The 21,791-nt window shown below is 44.0% G+C and overlaps 1 protein-coding gene across 3 annotated transcripts in view; it reads left to right on the top strand.

Annotated features, from left to right (window-relative positions):
* The window catches only part of TPK1 (thiamin pyrophosphokinase 1), a 187,107-nt gene extending 170,198 nt beyond the window's left edge, over positions 1-16,909 (top strand). Inside the window, exon 7 of one of the 3 annotated variants that reach the window (XM_042834304.1) lies at positions 16,753-16,909. In XM_042834304.1, the coding sequence (XP_042690238.1) occupies positions 16,753-16,826 (74 nt within the window). In that variant the 3' untranslated portion in view covers positions 16,827-16,909. Of the gene's footprint in view, positions 1-13,150; positions 13,205-16,752 lie in introns of those variants that run through there. The other 2 variants (XM_042834299.1, XM_042834301.1) reach the window with 2 other exon arrangements.
* Positions 16,910-21,791: the final 4,882 nt, after the last annotated feature.

Genomic DNA, 21,791 nt, shown 5'->3' with positions numbered 1-21,791 from the left:
AGGAAATTTTTTACATATAGGATGATGAGGCACTGGAGCAAGCTGCCCAGAGAAGCTGTGGATGCCCCATCCCTGGAGTTCTTCAAGGCCAGATTAGATGGGGCCCTGGCCAATCTACTCTAGTGGGGGGTGTCCCTGCCCACATCAGGGGGTGAGATGGTCTTTAAGATCCCATCCAACCTAAGCCATTGCACAGGCCTATGAACAAGATGAGTATCAGGTGAACTTTCTCTTATGAACAGCTCTGACTCACAGAAGTATTTCAAATGTCTGAAATAACTGTAAAACCCTCACAAACTCACTTTTTCGTAATGTACTCCAGTGTACGTTGAAGAATTAATATTTTATAAAAGCATTAGAGCTTGATACCAAGCTTGTGGAATTAATGGAAAAATTACAAACTGACTCTAACTATTAGTATGGTAATCTGGAAGTGCCTCTGTTTCTTACTTCACTGAACTAGGAGAGTTTAAGCCTCAAATTTATCCAATGATTGAGCCTCCCTGGTATTTTCATACTTGTGGCTCATTTTGTTAAATACAAGGGGATTATCCAGTGTGTAAAGCTAAACACTTGCAGAAGTACATATGTATACTAAAGTCAAGCTCTGTGGCAGGAGATACAACCTTCATATATACATGAAATGGCTTTTCTGTACGTAAAATAATGTGCCAGAAACTTAAATCTCAGTATCCATGTCTAGGTATTGGTGCTGGTTCCCATTTTAATCTAACACTACAAAACTCCCTTCTCTAGCTCTGCTCATTTTTATGTACTGCTTATCACTACAATGATTTACAAAATTCATCCTGATTTTGCTGTTGAATGTCTGGGCAGAATATGAAGACATGAAAAAACAAATGACTTGCAAATATTTCTTGCATGTGACTTCTTTACTGCAGTTCAGGAGATGTGGTTTCCTATTGTCATCCGAAATCCAGGAAGAAAACCCTAACTCCAGTGTGGTGTTAGTGGCATTCCTTTATTCCTCATGATGCACAGCAGGCAACTTGACAGAGTTCTGGTTCTACATTTATACAGTTAAGACGTATATGTGCATTTCTTTGGCATACATATTCGCTCTTTTTCAAGGTCTCATAGATGTGTATTAATGTCCCTTCTGGCAGGCTCAGTGTTATTCAGGGTGGTTGAGTGCCCACCTACTTCTTCCCCTTTCTTCACCATCAGCTTCATTACTAAAGCCTTTGACTCACTATCATTCACTTTTCCCCAGTTTGGAACATTTCCATTGCTTGTTAGGCCATAGTGAATCACTTTTTAAAAACAATGTATGTGGAACCTGACGAAAATGTCCTTGCACATTTTGAGGCAAAAGATAGAAGTATTCTGTTGTGATTCCAGTAATTCTCATGAAGCAAAATCATTGAGGCAGAAGATAGAAAGTATTCTATCATGTCACCAGTGCAAAATCATTGAGGAAAAACAAGACTGTTCACCCACTAAAGCTGAAATGGAAAGTTTTAGAACTATCGCTTATGGATTCCTTTTGCTAAACCAATACATTGGTTTTAAACTAATGTTCTAGTCTGTATTGCTAAGCAAATCAGCCTATATCACTGTCAGAACCCTGCGACAAGTCACTGATATGACAGTTCTGGAAGAAAAGGGTTCTGGATACACACCATGGTCTTTTAAGCAGTCATAAGGTTTTCCATGGAATTTCTAAAAGCATTAGAATATGGTACGATGTCTGCAGAGTTGCATGAGAGCAAGACACCCAGAACTGAGTGAATCAGCCACACAATCCAAATTCAGTGGATATGAATTTGGGTGTTTGTTGTTTTTTTTTTTTTTCCTGTGCTAACGGTTACCACTATTCTTTGGCTTCATCTGCTATGCACAGGTTTTCAATCCAGATTAAAATGCAGTCCAGACTGGCCAATGCAAGGAATTTGGTGGAGAGTAGGAAAATTTTCATCAATTCGAGGTCTGGAGTGAAACATTAACATCAACACAAGTCTGAGCTGTTTGTAGTAGAAAAATTAAATATCACTCCTTTTTTGTTAATTGCAAAGTGTTAGTGTGTTTACATTGTAACATTCCAGCAGCCTGCAAATGAATTTTTGTCAAATGTAAATCAACACTGGCGGGCTCTGAGAGACAACTCTTTGCTGTGTGTGCATGTAGAGGTTGTGCTGTTTGCCTGCACTGTGCACTAGGAGGGCAGGCTGAAGGTAAGCACATACCACGTGCTCCTTCTGGCTGTCTTTTGTTACACTTCATGCCTGCTTGAGCATTAGTATTGTTCTACAACAGAACCGAAGTGTTAAAGCCTTGCTTGGAATTTTGGGTGCGTTCCTGCTGGCAATTCATTTTGCATTCCTTGGGAAAACATAGCTGTCAGTGGCTCTTGAGATTGGCTTGTATTCCTTTTACTGCTACCAGAATTACTTGTGTCCCAGCTGAGTGTCTGTCCTCAGAAGAACTTTACTAACTATTGTGATTTGTTCTCCATTTTATGCCATTTTCCAACTTGCCAGGGTAACAATTCCCATGGTGCTCGTCAGTCTTAGTTTTGCACCAGCACTCCCTGGCTTTCTCTGCCAGTTTTGCGGTGTACATCCTGTGATTCGCTTTTCAAGAAACCCTTCAGCAGTTACTTATGATGAAGATAGCCTTTAAAAAAAAACAATACTAGTTACTATGGCTCACAGGACTACTCGCTGTCTGAGTGGGCAGCACAGCAGGCTGGAACTAGGGATGGAACACATCGTTAGCTCCTATTAGTCAGATGTGCCTCTTCTCTTGCTGTTTGTCTCATTAACTCTCTGGGGCAGAGACTAGCTGTTACTCTGTGCCTAAACAGTGCTCCTCATCCTGCCTGTAGTCCTGTGCTACTGGAAAAAAGATTATTAACTGCAACAGGAAAATAACTGGTGTTAGAACTGTGGAGAGAGTTGGATTTTGTCCCCTAGATCTTTAGATAAACACCCATTTTGGTGCAGCAAAGTGGATATTAATGTTTTGTGAGAAAAAATGAATGTCACAGTTTGATCTGGTTTGTGTGACAAGGGGTCAAATGGACCCATTAATCCATGGCCTGGGGAGAGAAGAGCAGAGGGGAAAAGGGAAAAGGTAGATAACTGGTCCTGGATGAAGGAAAATGGTGGCAACAAGCTAAGGAAGAAAGCTTAGTTTACTAAATATAGTAGTGGAATGTGAGATAATGCAATATAATACAATAGGATTTGAATTGAAGCTAATAAATAAAGAAAAGAAAGTGAGAGTTTCTGAAACCAAAGCCCTTACTCTGATTGGAGGCAGAGACCCTAGGATGGTCCTTGTACAGGGGGGTTGTACATGTACAAGGGGGACCCCCCCACACTTCCACTTGAATTTCACAGAAATAGGTGAGGAAAGGAGCACTCACTTCAGAGGCGGAGATTGAGGAGTGGCTTACTAGGAATAGGTGGGAACTGGGAGAAGCCTGCTAGAAAAGGGACTGGGCTTTCGCTTATGATGGTACACTGCAAAGTAGGAAATTCCTGGAATTCCAGTCTAATAATTTCAGATAAGAAACCAAACCAACCACCATAAAGGAAGCCATATTCAAAAGGGCCTAACTACACACTGCAAAGGTCCAAGAAGGAGTGAAAAGCAAGAAGACATTCGCGGAATTAGTTAGCATAGGACAACCCACTGTCTAGAGCGAGTTAGCATTTCTTACTTTGCAGAACCATGAGTGTGCCTATTGTGTGTTATAAATATGTCTGCTTATGAGCCACTGGTTGTGCAGCTGGGGCAGTGCTAGCCCCCTGCACTGATGTGGCACCTTAAAAACTAATAAACTACCTTCATTCAGACTCTCTGTGAGTCTGAAGGAGGTTCTGCAGGTCACTCTAATTCTGTAGTCAAAGTGGCCAGAAAGCAAAAAAGAGCAAATCTTGTGACTCCTAGTCCATTTTAGCTTTCCCTCAAAATGGAAAACAAACAGAAAAACAAAGTCTTCTGGGAGTTGTAGTTCATTCTTCAGATATGCCAGAACTCATGGCATATATCAGCAGTCCACAGAACTGCAGCATTAACTCTCTAACTTCTAGTGCACTTCATGATATTATGATGTGGGATACCGATGAAAAACCATGAAATCATGACAGTGAAACACACAAATACGCCTCCTTCCACCCTCAGGGATCCATACTTCCATTAATTCAGCAAATTAAGTAGGTACTGAAGGTCAAACTGTTTTCTGTCCTCTTTGGTCTAGCTTCTGAACATTGGAAGTCCTCTGACTTTTAAGCTCAGGATACTGTGTTTGACATCTTTGGGCTGAAAAAGGGAAATGGGAACTCAGAACAAATTCTGAATCCAGGACAGACGCAGAATAATTTTATGGCAGATAATCTTGCAAGCAGAGGAGAAGGAGGAGGAAGAGGAGAGTTTCTGTTTTTCTTTTATAGTCAGATATGAGGTGCAACGTATTTAAAGTCTCAACAGAGATGAACTACAAGGCAGAGTGTCCAGACAGCTGCACATTAAGCAAGGTTTCTGAGATTGCTCTGCTGTTTCCCAACTGCATTGTCACCATCAGCACATAGATGAGTGGGGTGTATGTAAGAAATTATTTAATATACACTGAACCTAAAAAGGGACAGAAATATGAGTTAGTACGGTGCTACAAAATGTAAAGGTAGTTATGTAGTAGTTACCCTAAACATTTCCATCTTTAAAGTGGTTTTGAGATGTTTAAGTACAACAGTTACTGCAGGCTGTGATTAGACAAATGGTTGCAATTGGTAATTGTAACTGACGAGTGACTGATGAAGGCTTTATGTGTTTGCCATTACATATCGCTTCCTCAATAAGGAAGGGCCCAACATTGTGGTCTGGGATAAGCACAAAGCTGTCACAGCAGTGGATTTTACTGTATATCAGCAGGCTGTCAGCAAGCTTCTTCCGGCTGCATTCCGGAACCCACATACATTGGCAAGGGCTGGAAAGTGCACATGAAGGGGCTGAGTACTGCTGGGTGACAGCTCTGGGGGAAGAACCATCCATCCATATTGTTTCTCTTCATCCTTACATCACCCTTCAGTGGTTCCTGCCTCTTCTCAACTTTCAGTGTCAGCTGTGCAGGTGCACAGCTAGGTGCCCCTAGATCACCGAAGTCTGTGAGACATTAATGGTGCAGTGTTTGACAGTCACTGGGCTAACTGTGATGGTGCCACATTATAAGAAACATTCAGGGCAGAGCGAGTATATTTGTGTGGTTGGGAACAAGATGACAAACAAGTATTTCGCTAGAAAAACTGAGTGGGATAAGAGGTGTGTGAAATCTAAATAACACCGTAATTCTATTTGATTTATCACCTCCCATTTGCTAACTATTAATCACAGCAGCAGCATTTGGTAGTGAGCTTAAATTAAAGGGATTTTTATTGCAGTAGCTTGAGCTTAATATCAGCACATTGTGTACAATGCAAAAAGTAACCTGGGTAATTAAATTACGGGGTAACTCCTCATTCTCCGTAGATTGTTCTGTTCTATTCACTGAGGAAAAAATGAGTAGGATATTACCAAAGACAACTCCCTGATCACTAGCAACCTTGCTCCCTGCTCTGTTTCTTTTCCATCACTTCACCTGCCAGTGCGAGAATCCAGTTGTTCCTTTTCCAATTACATTGTAGAGCTAACAATGAACTCACGGCTTTTTTGCCATATGCCTTTCATTGGGCCTGTGTGAAAGAAGAAAATGATGTTCTGTTTTGTTGACCTTTCATATGCAAGTGAAATGGTTGCTCCGTTTCCTTACACGCCAAGTGCTGCCTGTCTGCTGTCTGCATTAACCTTTGTGGAACACCCCAGTGAGATGCTATTTTGGCACCAGCAATGCAGACACTAGTGTGATTGACAGGGGATCCACAGGAGGTGACATGCCAACAGCTCAACTAAGGGCATTCTTCTCCTGCACTGGAGAAAATGTTTTTTATGTTCCAGTGCTTAGTTGGTCTGTGAGTGCCACAGTTTGCTTTACCAAACAGAACTTCAGAACAAGTGGTTTCTAAATTTGGGGAAGATAACCAGTTCAGTGTTTTCTCCATGTGCATTCCGCAGTTATACATTAGTACTGAAATTGTTTGAAAATTAAACTGGGAAAAAAAATTGGGATCTTTAGAAACAGAACACCAATTTCAGGACCATACAGTTTTTATTGTGTACTAGGTTTTCACCTGTACATTTTGCCTAAGATTTGTTTATTCGTTTATTTGTAACACCAATTTAGTGTTCCTTGCTGCCTACTTGCATAACCAATTCCACATCAGTCAGCCACAGTCACTGAGGTATATAGCTCCTGGCTGCATTTGCTCATAACAGGAAGGTGTTTGCTCCCTCAGAGGGAAGTGGAGAAACATAAGGAAATCATTCACTGTGCTTGTATAGCACCTGCCATCAGGAGCTTAAATGGGTACTTTATGAAAAATAAGTGCACTGCCTAATCTAGAATACACACTTGTAGTGAGAAAATGCTGCATTCCCATTCTTTTCATTGAGGAAACTGAGTCACAGAGCATTTGTCTTATCTGAGACCACAAGCAAACCTAATGAAAGGGTAGGAATCGTAGTATTCTGGTATTTGGGTTGTTTTTATCCTTACAGTACTAAATTAAGTTAAAAGAATTTTTTGCTTGTTTTTTGCATTTGTTTCTTTTTGTTGTTTTTTGTGTGTGTGTGTGTATGTGTGTGCTTAGTATAATTGTACATAGTTAACTATTTCCGAAGTGTATCTGGTAAGATTACATAAAGATACAATCTTTTGCTCAGAACATTTGGTCACTTGTTGGTTGTTTTTAAAATAAACTCAAGCATTGTATGTGTTCTCCGCTTTCACAGTCCTTTAACCTTTAGTTATCAGTGTGAGAGCACAGTGTTTATAGCCAGGTAACCTGTAAGATAACTTCATTTGTAGGACAATGACTTACTTTGCTAGGGATTGCTAGAGGGACTTTTTTGCTGCGGAGACTAGCTTTTGAGCAGATAAGTCTGCGCTGGCAAGGGATATGGAGTAAAAAAATGCCAATCAAAAAGCTCTTTTTAAAGCTTTTTTAAGGCTTTTTTGAGGCTAGCATCAGCACTGCGGTTGTGCTGGGAGCTGGCAGCTTGTGGGTGGGCTCCTGAGTCACCAGGAATGGATCTGGCACATTAGCAGCATGGTTTAAACACCCACCCTCACCTTTGCACCTGATAATAAGCCTTAAATAGCTCCTGAGAGGGAGCTTCCCAACACGAGACACATCAGATGAGAAATCATTGTTTCTGTTCATTGAGAAAGGGGAGGTTCAGTGAGCAAGCACAGCCCACGCTTCCCATAGGATGCACATATGTGCATGTGGGAGGTGGGTCCAGTGGTGAGAATTGTAAGCTCTGGTCCCTCCTTGCTTTTCTTGGCAGTCTCTGAGACCACAGGCTGAAACATGGTCTCCACTAGACAGTGGGCTTATTCTAAGAAGACCGTGGCAACCCAGACAGAAAGCTTACTGAGAAATGTTGCTGTTCAGGCCTCTGGCTGTAGGGAGTGCCTGAGCCTACTTCTGGCCACGGAGAGTGGCAGGGACTTCACCTGTGTGAGGTGTGAGCAGGTGGACGAGCTGCTCAGCCTGGTGGAGCTCAAGGATGAGGTCAAGAAAATTAGGACCATCAGGGAGTGCGAGCAGAAGATCGACTGGTGGAGTGACTCACTGGCTTACAGAGGGAGGGGCTCCAGGAAAAAAACCCCAGACAGGTGGTGGACCCCCTACCCTGTCACAGTCAGACAGACCTCACTGATGAGGTAGGTTGGAAAAGAGTCCTGACGCGGTGTCACAAAAGACACCCCTGCCTGCCTAGCCTGCTTCCACAACTCCCTCTAAGTAACAGGTTCCAGATGCTGGAAGTTGAAGGGGAGGTGACTGGAGAGGTGATGGAGGATCTGTCTAGAAGAAAGCCTAGGGCGAGGCAGTCACCCCCACACCTTGAGCCTGCCTCTGACAGGAAAGAAAGAAGGATGGTCGTGGTGAGTGACTCCCTTCTCAGAGAAATGGAGGGCCCCATATGCAGACCTGACCCAGACCATCGGGAAGTGTGCTGCCTTCCTGGGGTTTGGGTCAGGGACATAACCAGGCAACTCCCAAAGCTGGTTAGGTCATCTGACTACTTTCCCCTACTCGTAGTTCAGGTGGGCAGTAATGAAATTGCTCAGACAAGCCTATGCATGATGAAAAAAGATTTCAGGGGTTTAGGGCGTTTAATCCAAGGAGCGGGAGCTCAAGTGATCTTCTGCTCTATACGTTCAGGGGCAGTGAGGGACTCTGAGCCGGATCGGAAAGCACAAGCGATGAATGATTGGCTTGGAGGCTGGTGTTGAGCCAGAAACTTCGGGTTCTTTGATCATGGGGAAGTTTACTCGGCCCCTGGCCTGTTGTCTGTCCGTGGAACCCACCTATCTCGAAGGGGCAGCGAATACTAGCGCAGGAACTAGCGGGGCTTATTGAAAGAGCTTTAAACTAGCTATTAAGGGGGAAGGGAACTAAACAGGCCTCTCAAGAGAGGAATGATGCTTGAGCAGGGGGAGAGGCAGATGACTCGTCTGAAATGTGTCTATACTAATGCACGCAGCATGAGCAACAAGCAGGAAGAGTTGGAAATGATTGTGAGTCAGGCTAATTATGACCTTGTTGCTATTTCCGAAACATGGTGGGACCACTCCCATGACTGGAGTGCTGAGATAGATGGCTAGAAGCTCTTCAGAAGGGATGGACAAGGAAAGAAGGGATGGATGAGGAAAGACTGTTTTGAGGTTGAAGACCTTGGGGTTGGGAATGATAGAGCGGAGTGTCTATGGGTAAGGATCAGGGGGAAGGCCTGTAAGGGCAGCATCTTGGTGGGGATCTGTTACAGACCGCCTACTCAGGATGAAGAGTTGGATGAGGCATTCTATGAGCAGCTCGGGGAAGTCATGTGATCGCCAGCGCTTGTTCTGATGGGAGACTTCAACTTCCCTGATATATGTTGGAAATATAATATAGCGCAGAGGAAGCAGGAGGTTTCTAGACTACGTGGAAGATTGCTTCCTTACACTGGTAGGAGAGCCAACCAGGAGCGGTGCCCTGCTGGACCTGGTCTTTGCTAACAGAGAAGGACTGGTGGGAGAAGTGAAGGTTGGGGACTGTCTTGGGCAGAGTGACCACAGATTTGTAGAATTCTCCATTCTTGGGGATGTCAAAAGAGTGACTAGCAAAACTACCTTCTTGAACTTCCAGAGGGCGGACTTTGATCTGTTCAGGGTGCTTGTAGCACGGGTCCCTTGGGAGTCGCTTCTCAAGGGTAAAGGGGCCCAGGAAGCCTGGATGCTCCTCAAGACCGAAATCTTAAAGGCACAAGAACAAGTGGTCCTGAGTGCCGTAAAGCGAGCCGTAGGGAAGACGACTGGTTTGGATGAGCCGGGAATTACTGTTGAGACTCAGGGAGAAAAAGAGAGTCTACGTCCTCTGGAAGAAGGGGCAGGCTACTTGGGGAGATCACAAAGAAGTAGCTAAGGTATGCAGGGAGGAAGTTAGGAAGGCAAAAGCCCAACTTGAACTCAGGTTGGCCTCTGCAATAAAAGACAATAAAAAATCCTTTTATAAATATATCAACGGCAAAAGAAGAACCAAAGATAATGCTCATCTTATACTTGATGCAGCAGGGAATGTGGTCACTGAGGACAAGGAGAAGGCTGAGGTCCTCAGTGACTTCTGTACATCTGCCTTTAATAGCCAGGCCAGTTATCCTCTGGGCTTTTTATACCCTGATCTGAAAGTCTGGAACGCTGCTCAGAATATGCCCCCAGCAATTCTGGTGGAGACAGTCAGAGAGCTCCTCCTCCATCTGGACTGTCACAAGTCCATGGGACCGGATGGGCTGCACCCTCGGGTGCTGAGGGAGCTGGCGAGGGTGATTGCTTAGCCCCTCTCGGCCATCTATTAGCGTTCCTGGTTAACTGGTGAGATTCCAGAGGATTGGAGGCTTGTTGATGTGACTCCCATCTTCAAGAAGGGCCATAAGGAGGATCCGGGGAACTATAGGCCTGTTAGCCTGACCTCGGTACCAGGGAAAGTTATGGAGTAAATCATCTTGGATGAGATTGCACAGCATGTGTGCGATGTCCAGGGGATCAGGCCCAGCCAGCAGGGGTTTGTGAAAGGCAGGTCGTGTTTGACCAACCTCATCTCCTTCTATGGCTGGGTGACCAGTCTGGTAGATGAGGGAAGGGCTGTTGATGCAGTCTACCTAGACTTCAGCAGAGCCTTTGACATGGTCTCTCACGGGCTTCTTCTGGGGAAACTGGCTGCCTGTGGCCTGGTCAGGCCTACCCTTCTTTGGGTAAGGAACTGGCTGAGGGCTGTGCCCAGCAGGTCGTGGTGAATGGAGAGAAGGCCGGCTGGCAACCCATTTCAAGTGGTGTCCCCCAGGGGTCAGTACTGCAGCCCATCTTGTTTAATATCTTTATTGATGACCTAGATGAGTGCACCCTCAGTAAGTTTGCAGATGACAACAAGCTGGGAGGTGGTGTTGATCTGCCTGAGGGTAGGGAGGCCCTTCAGAGGGATTTAGATAGGCTGGACCGCTGGGCTGAGGTGAATGGGATGAGGTTCAACAAGGTGAAGTGTCGGGTCCTGCACTTTGGGCACAACAACCCCATGCAGCGTTATAGGCTTGGGGATGAGTGGCTGGATGAGTGTGAAGAAGAGAAGGACCTGGGGGTGTTGGTTGATGCTCGGCTGAACATGAGCTGACAGTGTGCCCAGGTGGCCAAGAGGGCCAATGGCATCCTGGCCTGCATTAGAAATAGTGTGGCCAGCAGGAGCAGGGAGGTGATCATCCCCTGTACTCAGCACTGGTGAGGCCGCACCTTGAGTACTGTGTTCAGTTTTGGGCCCCTCTCTGCAGGAAAGATGTTGAGGTCCTGGAGCGTGTGCGGAGAAGGGCAACAAAACTGGTGAGGGGTCTGGAGCACAAGTCTTATGAGGAGCGGATGAGGGAGCTGGCATTGTTCAGTTTGGAGAAAAGGAGGCTCAGGGGAGACCTCTCTGCACTCTGCAACTTCCTGAAGGGAGGTTGTGGTGAAGAGGGATTTGGCCTCTTCTCCCAGGCAACAAGCAGGACACGGGGTAATGGCTGCAAGTTGTATCAGAGGAGGTTTAGATTAGACATAAGGAAGAACTTTTTCTTTCAGAGATTGGTCAGGCACTGGAATGGCTGCCCAGGGAGGTGGTGGAATCGCCGTCCCTGGCAGTGTTCAAGAGGCGTCTGGATGACGTGCTGCGTGACGTGGTTTAGTGCTAGCGGTGGCAGTGGTGATGAGGAGACGGTTGGACTAGATGATCTTATAGGTCATTTCCAACTTTGTGATTCTATGATTCTATGACTTTTAGAGCTATGGCCTGTTTTGTTGAAGCCTGCTCCCTCAAACAAGCACACTATGCAGTCCCTGACCAGACTGCTCCATGTTGCACAGGGCTCAACTCTGGAACTGAGTGCCACAGGATGCTGAAGGGACCAGAAATATAAATGGAATCTGGAAAAAAATCCAACAAAATTGTTGAGGTACAATACAGTAAACAGAGAAATACAGTCTGCATCTCAAGTACCTCTAAGGTAGAGCTAGCTGCCTTTTGAGGAAGGGAGAGGAAAATAGTGCACTATATTGTCTGTCTTTTAAGTCCTTTCATAATTTCTCGTTATTGACCATTGTCTAGGACTCCTATCTCCATGTCCTTCTAGAGTGACAGCATTGGCTCCTTTTTGCTCTTTTGACCCCTCAGGGTTGCCAACCTCTAGATTGGGCTGACCAGGATTCCATCCAACCTGGCTTTCAATGCCTCCACAGATTGGGCATTCACCACCTCTGTGCGCAACGTGTTCCAGTGCCTCATCATCCTCTGAGTAAAACATTTCTTCCTAACAACTAACCTAAATCTCTCCTCCTTTCATTTAAAGCCACTCCCCCTTGTCTTGTCACTATCAGACTGTATAAAAAATTGGTCCCCCTCTTGATCATAAGCTCACTTATAATCGCTCGCTTACAAGTACTAGAAGGCTGCAATGAGGTCTCCCTGGAGCTTTCTCTTCTCAAAGCGAACTAGATTATCTTTAAGGTCCCCTGCAACCTAAGCCATTCTATCATTCTAAGACTCTTTGTCCTAGCAAGATATCAAGTTCTTTCCTACTTTGGACTCCTCTCCCAGACTTTTTTTCCCTCTGTCCAGATTAGGGATTCATCATTTCAGTTTAAATCATTCTTTTTTGGGCAGAGAACTACAGCTATTCACCCTTCCTCAGAAAGCATTCCTTGGCCCAGTTGGCTGCCTACACCATGACAATATGTATGGTATTTCTCTTTTGGAACAATCTAGCCTGCCGTATCTCTGTTTAGCATCTCTAGCCTCTTTCTGCGAGTGCAGTCTAGGGCTGCTGTAAAATAAAGCTTTGGATTGCTTGCAGAGTTGTCTAACTCAGTTGGCAGTCAAGAGTCTGCCTCAGCATTTTAATGGGCTTTGACTGAAAGGATTTCAGAGAACTTCTGCTCCTTTGCTTGAAAACATGCTTTCTTCGTGCAGGACTTTTAACAACTTCCCCTAAGGATTAAATTCACTTTGTGTGGAAGGTTTTGCAGCTACAAGGTAACCTAAGTTTTACTCTGTGGAAGTAGAGGTACATGAAAGTTCTATTTGTTATGCCTTAGGAAATTGACATTTTGTTAATTACTCTTGTCAAGCTGTGATTACCGACAAGAAGTAGATTCTGGGCAACTCACCTGGCAAGCAAAAAATTGACCACTTTCCTCAAGCCCTCTTAAAGAAATAATAGTTCTCTTCAAATTCAACCCGTTTGTAACTTTGCTGAAGAACAAACATTCCCTCAGCTGGCTCAGAGGGAATGCTTTAGAGCAGAATGTAGTCATAAACAAAGCTTATCTCTAGCCCATGTTACAAAGCTTATCTCTAGCCCATGTTACTTTTTTAGAGTTACAGTTTTTAGGAAAATCGGTTTTAGGACTTGAAGTACAGATTAGGTGTTCTGTGGTTACCTGCTTGGCATGTTGCATCGCCATCCTGGAAGGTAAAACTACTAAGCTTTCTAAAGGTTGTAACGTCTCCTTGTTTTGCTGCAGATACACTATGCTAGCAGCTGCCAGAAGCATAACATTGGAGAATTCTTACTGCAGCTATTCTACATCTGTGACTTTTATGCTACTACATAACATTTATGTACAGAGTGATACCAGTGGAAAAAGCTGATGAGTGAAAAAAATCTGCACATCCGAGTAACAAAATCCAGTACTGATGGGATAAATACATTCTGAAATGAATGCTGCCTGTGGGGTTTCATGTGATGTTGTAATTTTCAACTTGGTATATCATTCTGTGGACTGTGGTCAGCACACCAGAGGTATGGCATGCTATCCGGAGAGACATAGATAGGCTTGATAAGTCAGCCCAGGTGAACCTCATGAGGTTCAACAAATCCAAGTGCAAAGTCTTGCACTGTGCTGGTGAGGCCTCACCTGGAGTACTGCATCCAGATGTGGAGTCCTCGGTACAGGAGACACAGACCTGTTGAAGCACACCCAGAATAAGGCCGCAAAAATGATTCAAGGGATGGAACACCTCTCCTACAAGGACAAGCTGAAAGAGTGTTCAGCCTAAAGAAGAGAAGGCTCCAAGGTGGCCTGATAGCAGCCTTTCAATATCTAAAGGGGAGCTCCAGGAGGGAAGGGACAGACTCTTTAGCAGGGTCTGTGGTGACAGAACAAGAGGAAATGATTTCAAGCTTAAAGAGGGTAGTTTTTTATTAGATATAAGGAAAAGTTGTTTACAGTGAAGTTGGTGAGGCACTGGAACAGGTTGCCCAGGGACATGGTGGATGCCCCACCCCTGAAACTTTCAAGGTGAGACTGGATCAGGCCCTGGGCAATCTGATCTTGCTGTGGATGCCCCTGTTCATTGCAGGGGAGTTGGACTAGATGACCTTTAAACATCCCTTACAACTGTATAGCTTTGTGAAGATTTCTGCTGTGCAGAAGATAAGTAGTATGGACATGAATCTCTCCTCTCTCTCTCTCCTTCCTCTTCTTTCATATGGGACCAGTGCAGATAAAAAAGAAAAAAGAAAAAAGAAAAAAAAAAAAAGAAAAAAGAAAAAAGAAAAAAGAAAAAAAAATGATGGAAATTCATTATGTGGATGGGAGACACATTTGCAAGTGTAAGTGTAGACAGGACTTGAATATATGTGGGATAAGGGGATTGGTTTATCAAGAGGTACTTCTTTAGTCAGTAATCAGCACCATCTAACTTCAGGAGGGTAATGTTAAATTTTGTTTTAGTGCTTTGTACCTTTTTTTTTGCTTCCACTCTCTACCTCTGGCAGAAATCTTGATTCCTAGACTTAAGTCCCTGAATGGAAATACCGGATTGTTCCAAATAACCCATGCAGTAATGGCTGATCTTGAGGATGTATGATCCCTAGTACAAAAGTAGTTCTTCTGATTCTTTATGTAATGTTATTTTGTGCTGCAAGTGTTGTGCCATGTACACATGGACTTGCCTGGCCTCTATGCTCCAGTACACGAAATTGCTGTTTCCCTCTCCTGTAGATATAAGCGGCTCATGAGCTGAAAGTTAGAGATATTAATGATTGTCAGTCTTGTGTCCTGGATCAAAAGGCAGAGTAGTGACGGGTCCCTTGAAGCAAGCAGTGGCAGTTCTGTGCTCCCTGCTGAGAATGAATCATGTGATCTTCCCATGTTATAAATGGAAAATCTGATAGGAATAGATGGTGCCAAAACTCCTGCATATGCTAATCAATGGTTCAGCTAATGTATGGCAGTAGTAGGAAGTTCTTCAGAATAAAAATCATCCTACTGCTTGAAAGGGTAGTGTTTTCTCTTGGAAAGCAAAATTTATTGAATTACGGTACTTAATATTTTAGGTCTTCTGCCTTGTCAGATGAAGCTTTGCTAGAGCTAGCAGCAGTTGATTCAAATATATAGCTTCTGCAATAGTCTGGAGATGACACTAAAGTCTTCACTGCCACTAATCTGGCTGGGGATGACAATTACGGTGATAACTATGTGGGAGCTCCAGCGTCTCAGAAGCAAAGCAGAGCGGATTTTTCTTTGTAGAGAATTTGTTTCATGACCAGACCAAAGCAGTAAATCAAACACTTCAGTGTTTAACTGATGCAGGTCACCTGATACAATCTCATGACATTTTGCAGTAAAGCAAAGCTCATTATTAGTAAAATTGTATTGCTTTGTACATTTTAGTTTTGGAATACATACATATTCATTATTTTGTCTGCTCTTGAAAGATTTAGCAGTTGGTTATTATAGTTAGATAATTACTAAATACATCTTGTTATTCTGCAACTTGAATGAAATGCAAACTTGGTGGCCAGCAAGGAATACTCAGAAAAACTGATCAGTGCTAAAGTGAAAAATAATTAGATAGTGCTGCTTTCTGCAGTGCATGATTTCACTCTGGAGTACATCAAACTGAGATGGTATTGCATTTTGTTCAGCACTGATTGTGAGATTTCCTTCAAGGAGTCAAGTATTGGGATGGGCTGCCCAGGGCAGTGAAAGAATCCCCTCCCTGGAGGTGTCTAAGGAATGTGTGGATGTGGGCACTGAGGGTCGTGGCTTAGTGATGAGACCGATCAGTTCAGATTGACGGTTGGACTTGGTAATCTTGAACGTCTTTACCTCTTTCTGTTTTAATTTTCCTTGGAATCATCATTAGTAAATCAGAAGTGCTTCAATGGCCACACAGCCAATCTCTATGACAGCACCAACATAAACTCTGCCTTTGCAATACAGTAGTATTCAGGGTAGCTCATTAACTGCCGGGAAGACTGCTAAAAGTAATGTGTCTATTTTAGTAGATTATAGTAGTAGATTATATTTCCTCATTGCAGAAAATGAGCCCATCAGCATATTGTTTTTTCCTTCAGCTAGTACTTCTCAGGCACACAGAACATAACAAGATTCAAGCCAGCATGTCATAGAATCGTAGAATCATAGAACAGCCTGGGTTGAAAAGGACTGTAATGATTATCTAATTTCACCCCCCCAATGGGGGAGGGGTTGTAAGTTTTGCAGTAAAAAAAAAAAAAACAACAGCTACAGAGCCATTGTCTTCTTGTAGGAATGGAGATTTGGAGTAGTCACTGAAAGGATGGCATTACACCTGGGTCATTAGGGGTTTTAAAGACAGGAATTAATCATTTCTGAAATTAGACCACATTTCTAGCTAACTGGAACCCTTACTCTCCAAATGTAGGAACAGGGCCAAAAGGCATCAAACTGGTCTAGAAGAAGGCAAGTATATTTTGATTTGCATTGAGTGTGCTGTTCTGGGAAAGACAGTCAGAGGTATGCAGATATTTTTCGAAGTTTTCTTTTTTCCTCCTCCTAGTTACACTGCCAATATTTGGTTTATCTTATATTGACGGTTATTGTTTCATAGGTTAAACTAGCACTTCTCATTTTTTTCTTCTTAACTGATACCTTTTTCTTGTTATGTGTACACACCTTAAAAAAAAGAAAACAATCTTTAAAATAATGATCTTGAGTAAAGACCCTGAATCTACAGGGAATTGTGTTTCTGGTCGCTCTTTTTAAGCAAATACAGAAATATGCAATGAGTTCAGAATTCCTCAGTTCTCATCAGATTTAGCAGAAGCATGACTGAAGCATGCCCTCACCCACTGTAGGGCTTGGAGTTGCTGCAGTGCATCTGCAGGGGAGAAGAGAAGCTTATGAGAACTGCAGATATAAAACCCTGTGATCAGACCATCCACCAGTTCCTGCAGCCCCAAGCTGCCCTCAGCCAGCCTGAGGGAGGGAGCCGGCCCCATAGCTCTCCTCTGATGCTCTGCATGAGATCTGATTGAGGATCTGCTCAACACATCAGTTGAAGGCAATTCCTCCCTACAGGTAACTCAACAGACTAATACCTGTTTCTTCAATTACAAGGTCTTGATGTTTGAGAAAGGCTTTTCCTTGTTTGGTTTGTCTAGTCTGAGCTATTCTCACCCTCAGATGGGCCTTCCACGTCCAGTGCCTCATATATGTTGTAGAGAGGCACCTGGGGGTTGGTAGAACAGGCAAGGATTTTCCTTTTTATCTTTGAGTACAGACTTGCTTCCATCGTCTCCTTTCCTTTGTGTTCTTGCCTCCAGTCTGACAATTTTTTTTCCTCAGGTGGGATAAAGGCTGTCTTTGGTCTTGTAGTGTTTTGTTGTTTTTTTTTTCTTTGAAATAACCTGTTTGTGCATGCATAGTTTCCCTACTCCTTCTTTTTGTCTCCCATTATACTTTTTAACTATGTATTTCATCCTGTAGCCTCGCCACAAGGCAAAGCAGATAGTCTGTCTCCTCACATTTTACATAGCTATTTTGTCTACTGTTCTGCCATGCTAGTGAAAGGCTCATGCACTCTACCACTGTAGACAGCTGGAGGTCTGGACAGCTACATAGGTGGCTCCTAATTCAGTCAGAGTTGCAGTACCCTTCCTGGCAGAGACAGATACTGTGACATTTCTTTGGGTGGATACCAGGACTAACTCTCTGACCTTGGAGGGTGGTAATCCTGCGCTTAGAATGTGACAACTCTGTACTCTGAGGGTGATGATCATCTAATGAACATCTCATGATGAAGTTTAACAAAAAACGAGTGTAGAGTCTTGCATCTGGGGAGGAATAATTGCATGCACCGGTACAGATTGGGGGATGACCTGCTGGAGAGGAGCTCTGCGGAGAGGGACCTGGGTGTCCTGGTGGACAACAGATTGGCCATGAGACAGCAGTGTGCCCTCAGGGCCAAAAAGGCCAATGGCATTCTGGGGTGCTTTATAAAGAATGTGGCCAGCAGGTCGAGGGAGGTGATCCTCCCCCTCTACTCTGCCCTGGTAAGGCCTCATCTGGAGCACTGTGTCCAGTTCTGGGCTCCCCAGTACAAAACAGACAGGGATCTCTTGGAAAGAGTCCAGCGGAGGGCCACAAAGATGGTGAGGGGCCTGGAGCATCTCTCCTATGAAGAAAGCTGAGTGAACTGGGTCTGTTCAGCCTTGAGAAAAGAAGACTGAGAGGGGGCCTGATCCAGGTCTATAAATATCTAAGGTGTGGGGGGCAGAGTGGCGAGGCTGGACTGTTTCCAGCAGTGTGTGGAGACCGGACAAGGGGAAACAGCCAGAAACTGCAGCAGAGGAAGTTCTGCACAAATGTGCACAAGAACTTCTTTAGGTGAGGTGACGGAGCACTGGAACAGGCTGCCCAGGGGGGTTGTGGAGTCTCCTTCTCTGTAGATATTCAAGACCCACCTGGACACCTACTTGTGTGACCTGCTGTAGGGAACTGCTTTGGCAGGGGGTTGGACTCAATGATCTCTGGAGCTCCCTTCCAACCCCTACGATTCTGTGATTCTGTGATTCTCTCTAGCATATGGGGGACTCTGCTCACCTGTTCTGTGTGAACTGCCCACTCAAGCTGCTGTGCCACTGTCTTCTGTCTCTCCACGTCCTGTTCCAATCACTCCCTAGTGGCAGGTTTAAGACCTGCGGTGGGTTCAGCTGCTGTCACCTCCTGGCTCTTCCCACACAATGTCAGTGCTTCTGCACCTCAGAATCTGTGCCCTCCCTTCCTAATGGCATTTTTGCTACAGTTTTGTCATTCTGTGAAGGCTCTCCTGGTGTGAACTTCTGCTATGAAGCTGATCCACCCAAAGTCTTTGCTAAAATGGTTGAAACAGCACTTTTGGTGGGTTTTTTAAAACTGCTGCTGTCGTGGTGATTTTTCCCTATTACAGCATTTTGCTTTTGATTGAATCTAACCTGCAGGGTATTAAACTTCGGCATTTGAATGTTTTGTTTGTTTGTTTGTTTGTTGCTATTTTTACTTAACATGGTTTTTTGTTATGGCCAAATGCCACTTCATTTATCTGTTCTCACCAGTTCTTTGTATTCTCTCTCATTTCTCTGACCAGGGCAGACTAGGAATGCACAGAACTGTAGAATGGCTTGGATTGAAAGAGTTCTTAAAGCCCATCCAGTTTCATCACTCCTGCCATGAGTGGGAGCATCTCCCACCAAACCACATTTCCCGGGGTTCTATCCAATCTCACGTTGTATACCTGCAGGGATGGGTTATCCACAGCTTCTCTGGGCAGCCTATGCCAGTGCCCCATTAAGTACAAGTAAAAAAAAAATTGAAAAAAAAAAAATCAACAAGTCCTCAATGAAATTTTTTTTTTTTTTCGGTAATAGTAATAGCCCATTGTTAAACACCAGCCAGAGAGTGCTGACATGTAAAATGGACACAACATCTGAAATTGTGAGGAAAGGGAGGGGCAGCTTTGCTAGCTGAAGAATCAACACTGCGTGTAGAATGAGACTGATGTGCCAATAGCTGCGAATGCTTTGTATGTGGATATAAACCTGTTGAGTCTGAAATGTAACTTCAAAACAAATCATTTACAAAGCAAATATTTATGTAGACGAGGAGGTTAGATAAACTTTCCCAGCAGCAAACATTTACAAGTATATTTATGCTGCAGGCTGTAGAGGTAACTGTATTTTGCTTTGCTTTCTTTTGAACTGTGTCAACGGTTTAAGGGCTGGTTCGGCCTGGTTCCGTGACGAGCGGGGCGGAGGGATCCACAGATCCGCGCCTCCGGAAAAAAGGAAACAGGAGACCCCAAAATAATTAAAACAGCGGCAACGATCTGAGGAGAAACAAACTAATTTACTAAGTATATTATCGGAATGCAAGATAACACACTATAATACAATATAATCAGAATTGAAGCTAATAAATCAAATATAATGAGAGAGAGAGAATGTCCGAAAGGTGGATAGGCCTCACCACAACGCTGAGGTGAGATGCGCAGTCCAATTGAGCAGCAGGGAGACGGGAGCAGTGAGCAGCGAGCAGTGTCCACGACCAAGGGCAGGCGAGAAAGAGAACTAAAGTGACCTTGCCAGGAATTAAACCTCCTCTCCCTGACCGCAAGGTCCCGTAGGGAATGTAGTTCTTCTTCTCTTCAGGGCAGGTACCCAGGACTTGAGCATTAACAGTTAAAGTCCCAGTGCCCCACATGATGTTATGATGTGGAATACCGAAAGCCAAAAATCACAAAACCATGACAAACTGGTATAAATCATAAATAAGTCAGTTGTCTTCAGTAGGATGCCTTCTCATTTCTCATTTGTTTCATTCTGTATCAGTAAGAAACTTTTCCAGGTGCCTATTCAAAGTCTCTTCTCTTGGGGGAAGAAGTTAAAAGCTACAGGAAGGTCACTGTTTATGTTTTTCTTTTTTTTTTTTTTTTTTTTTTTTTTTTTTCTTTTTTTTAATTGCTTTTTGTTTACTTTGAGATTGTGCAAGTGTTTTTTGTGGTTATATTCTAGGATCATTCACATATGTACAAGTGCAGGTTCATATCTCAACACTTCTCATCTACTGTTTGTGTTTTCATAGTGTCATCCGAAATCCAGGGAGAAAACTCCCTGCTCCATTGTGCTGTTAGAAAGCAGCATTTCTGTATTCCTCATGATATGTACCATGTGATTTGACCAGCAAGCACACCCTGTCAGAGTTCAGGTTCCATGTTTTAACAGTCAAGACATGCATATGCAATACATTGTTACATATATTCATTCTTTTTTAAGAACTCATAGATATAAGCTGATGTCCCTTTGGGCATGCTCCATGATATTTAGGGTGGTCAAGTGCCCACCTACTTCTTTTCTTCATTTTCCACCATCAGCTTTGTCTCGCTCCAATTTATAGGAGGGAGAGGAGGTTCTTTTATTATCCATATACCCGGCGTGAGATTAAGAAGCAATGGTTCAAATGTTGGTCCAACCAGTTTATTACAAATCTTAATCAGGGGAAATGGGGAAGGGGAGAACGGACACTATTATGAATTAGGGTAATGGGGGAAGGGAAGGGGGGGCGATAGAAAAGATAGAAAAGAAGAAGCATGGAGTCTTTATAGGAAGCAAGAGGGACATAGTCACCACCATGGATCCAGCGTGGTTCGTAGTTCCGTCTTTGATCCTCAGTAGTGGTGGGTCGTCGGGCATTGTTGTTCTATTGACGACAAAGGACGACCATGACCATGGTGATGATGGCCCTTTTTCAATGCTTCAAAGTAGTTGAGTCAGCTATCTTTGGAGTGACAGCTCAAATCCAAAGTGGTCGAGTCAGCTCTCCTTTGAGTGGCAGCTCAAACCCAAGGTGGTTGAGTCAGTTCTCCTTGCGGTGGCAGCTTCTGGCTCTGGGATCTCAGCAGGAACCTCCTTTGTTCTTATCTTTCTGGCCTTGCCAGCAGATAAGAGGAAGCAGGGAGGCACCAACTTGCATCTTGCCTTCCCAAGATACAATGGTATCATCCCCCAGCCTTCCATACTTAGCTAGAGCGTTTGGCCACAGGCCAGATCTTCCGCCAGTGAACACTGCTGAGCACTCTCTTCCGCTCTTCTACAGAGCAAGCAGCTCTGGGGTAAGGGGCTTGCAAAATGTTCCCAAAGCGATATCGATTGTCACACAGTTAGCACCCATCAGTTGCCTCCTTGACAAGTCACTCAGAGTCTTATCACAAGAAAAACCTCAGGAAGCAAGCTTTGAGCCAAAAAAAAACAACCAAAGAAGGATTCTCACACCACCCCGTGGCTCAAAGATTGCTTGAAATAAAGCATAAGTGACCCTCCACGGTGGTGAGGAAAAGAAAAGGGAGAAAATAAAAAGACAG

This window comes from Centrocercus urophasianus, unplaced genomic scaffold (genome assembly GCF_019232065.1).
Source record: "Centrocercus urophasianus isolate 14NV4802_14NV808 unplaced genomic scaffold, USGS_Curo_1.0 seq_45, whole genome shotgun sequence".
Lineage (NCBI taxonomy): Eukaryota > Metazoa > Chordata > Aves > Galliformes > Phasianidae > Centrocercus > Centrocercus urophasianus.
The sequence above is the reverse complement of the archived record's forward strand: the minus strand, read 5'-3'. Positions and strand labels throughout refer to the sequence as shown.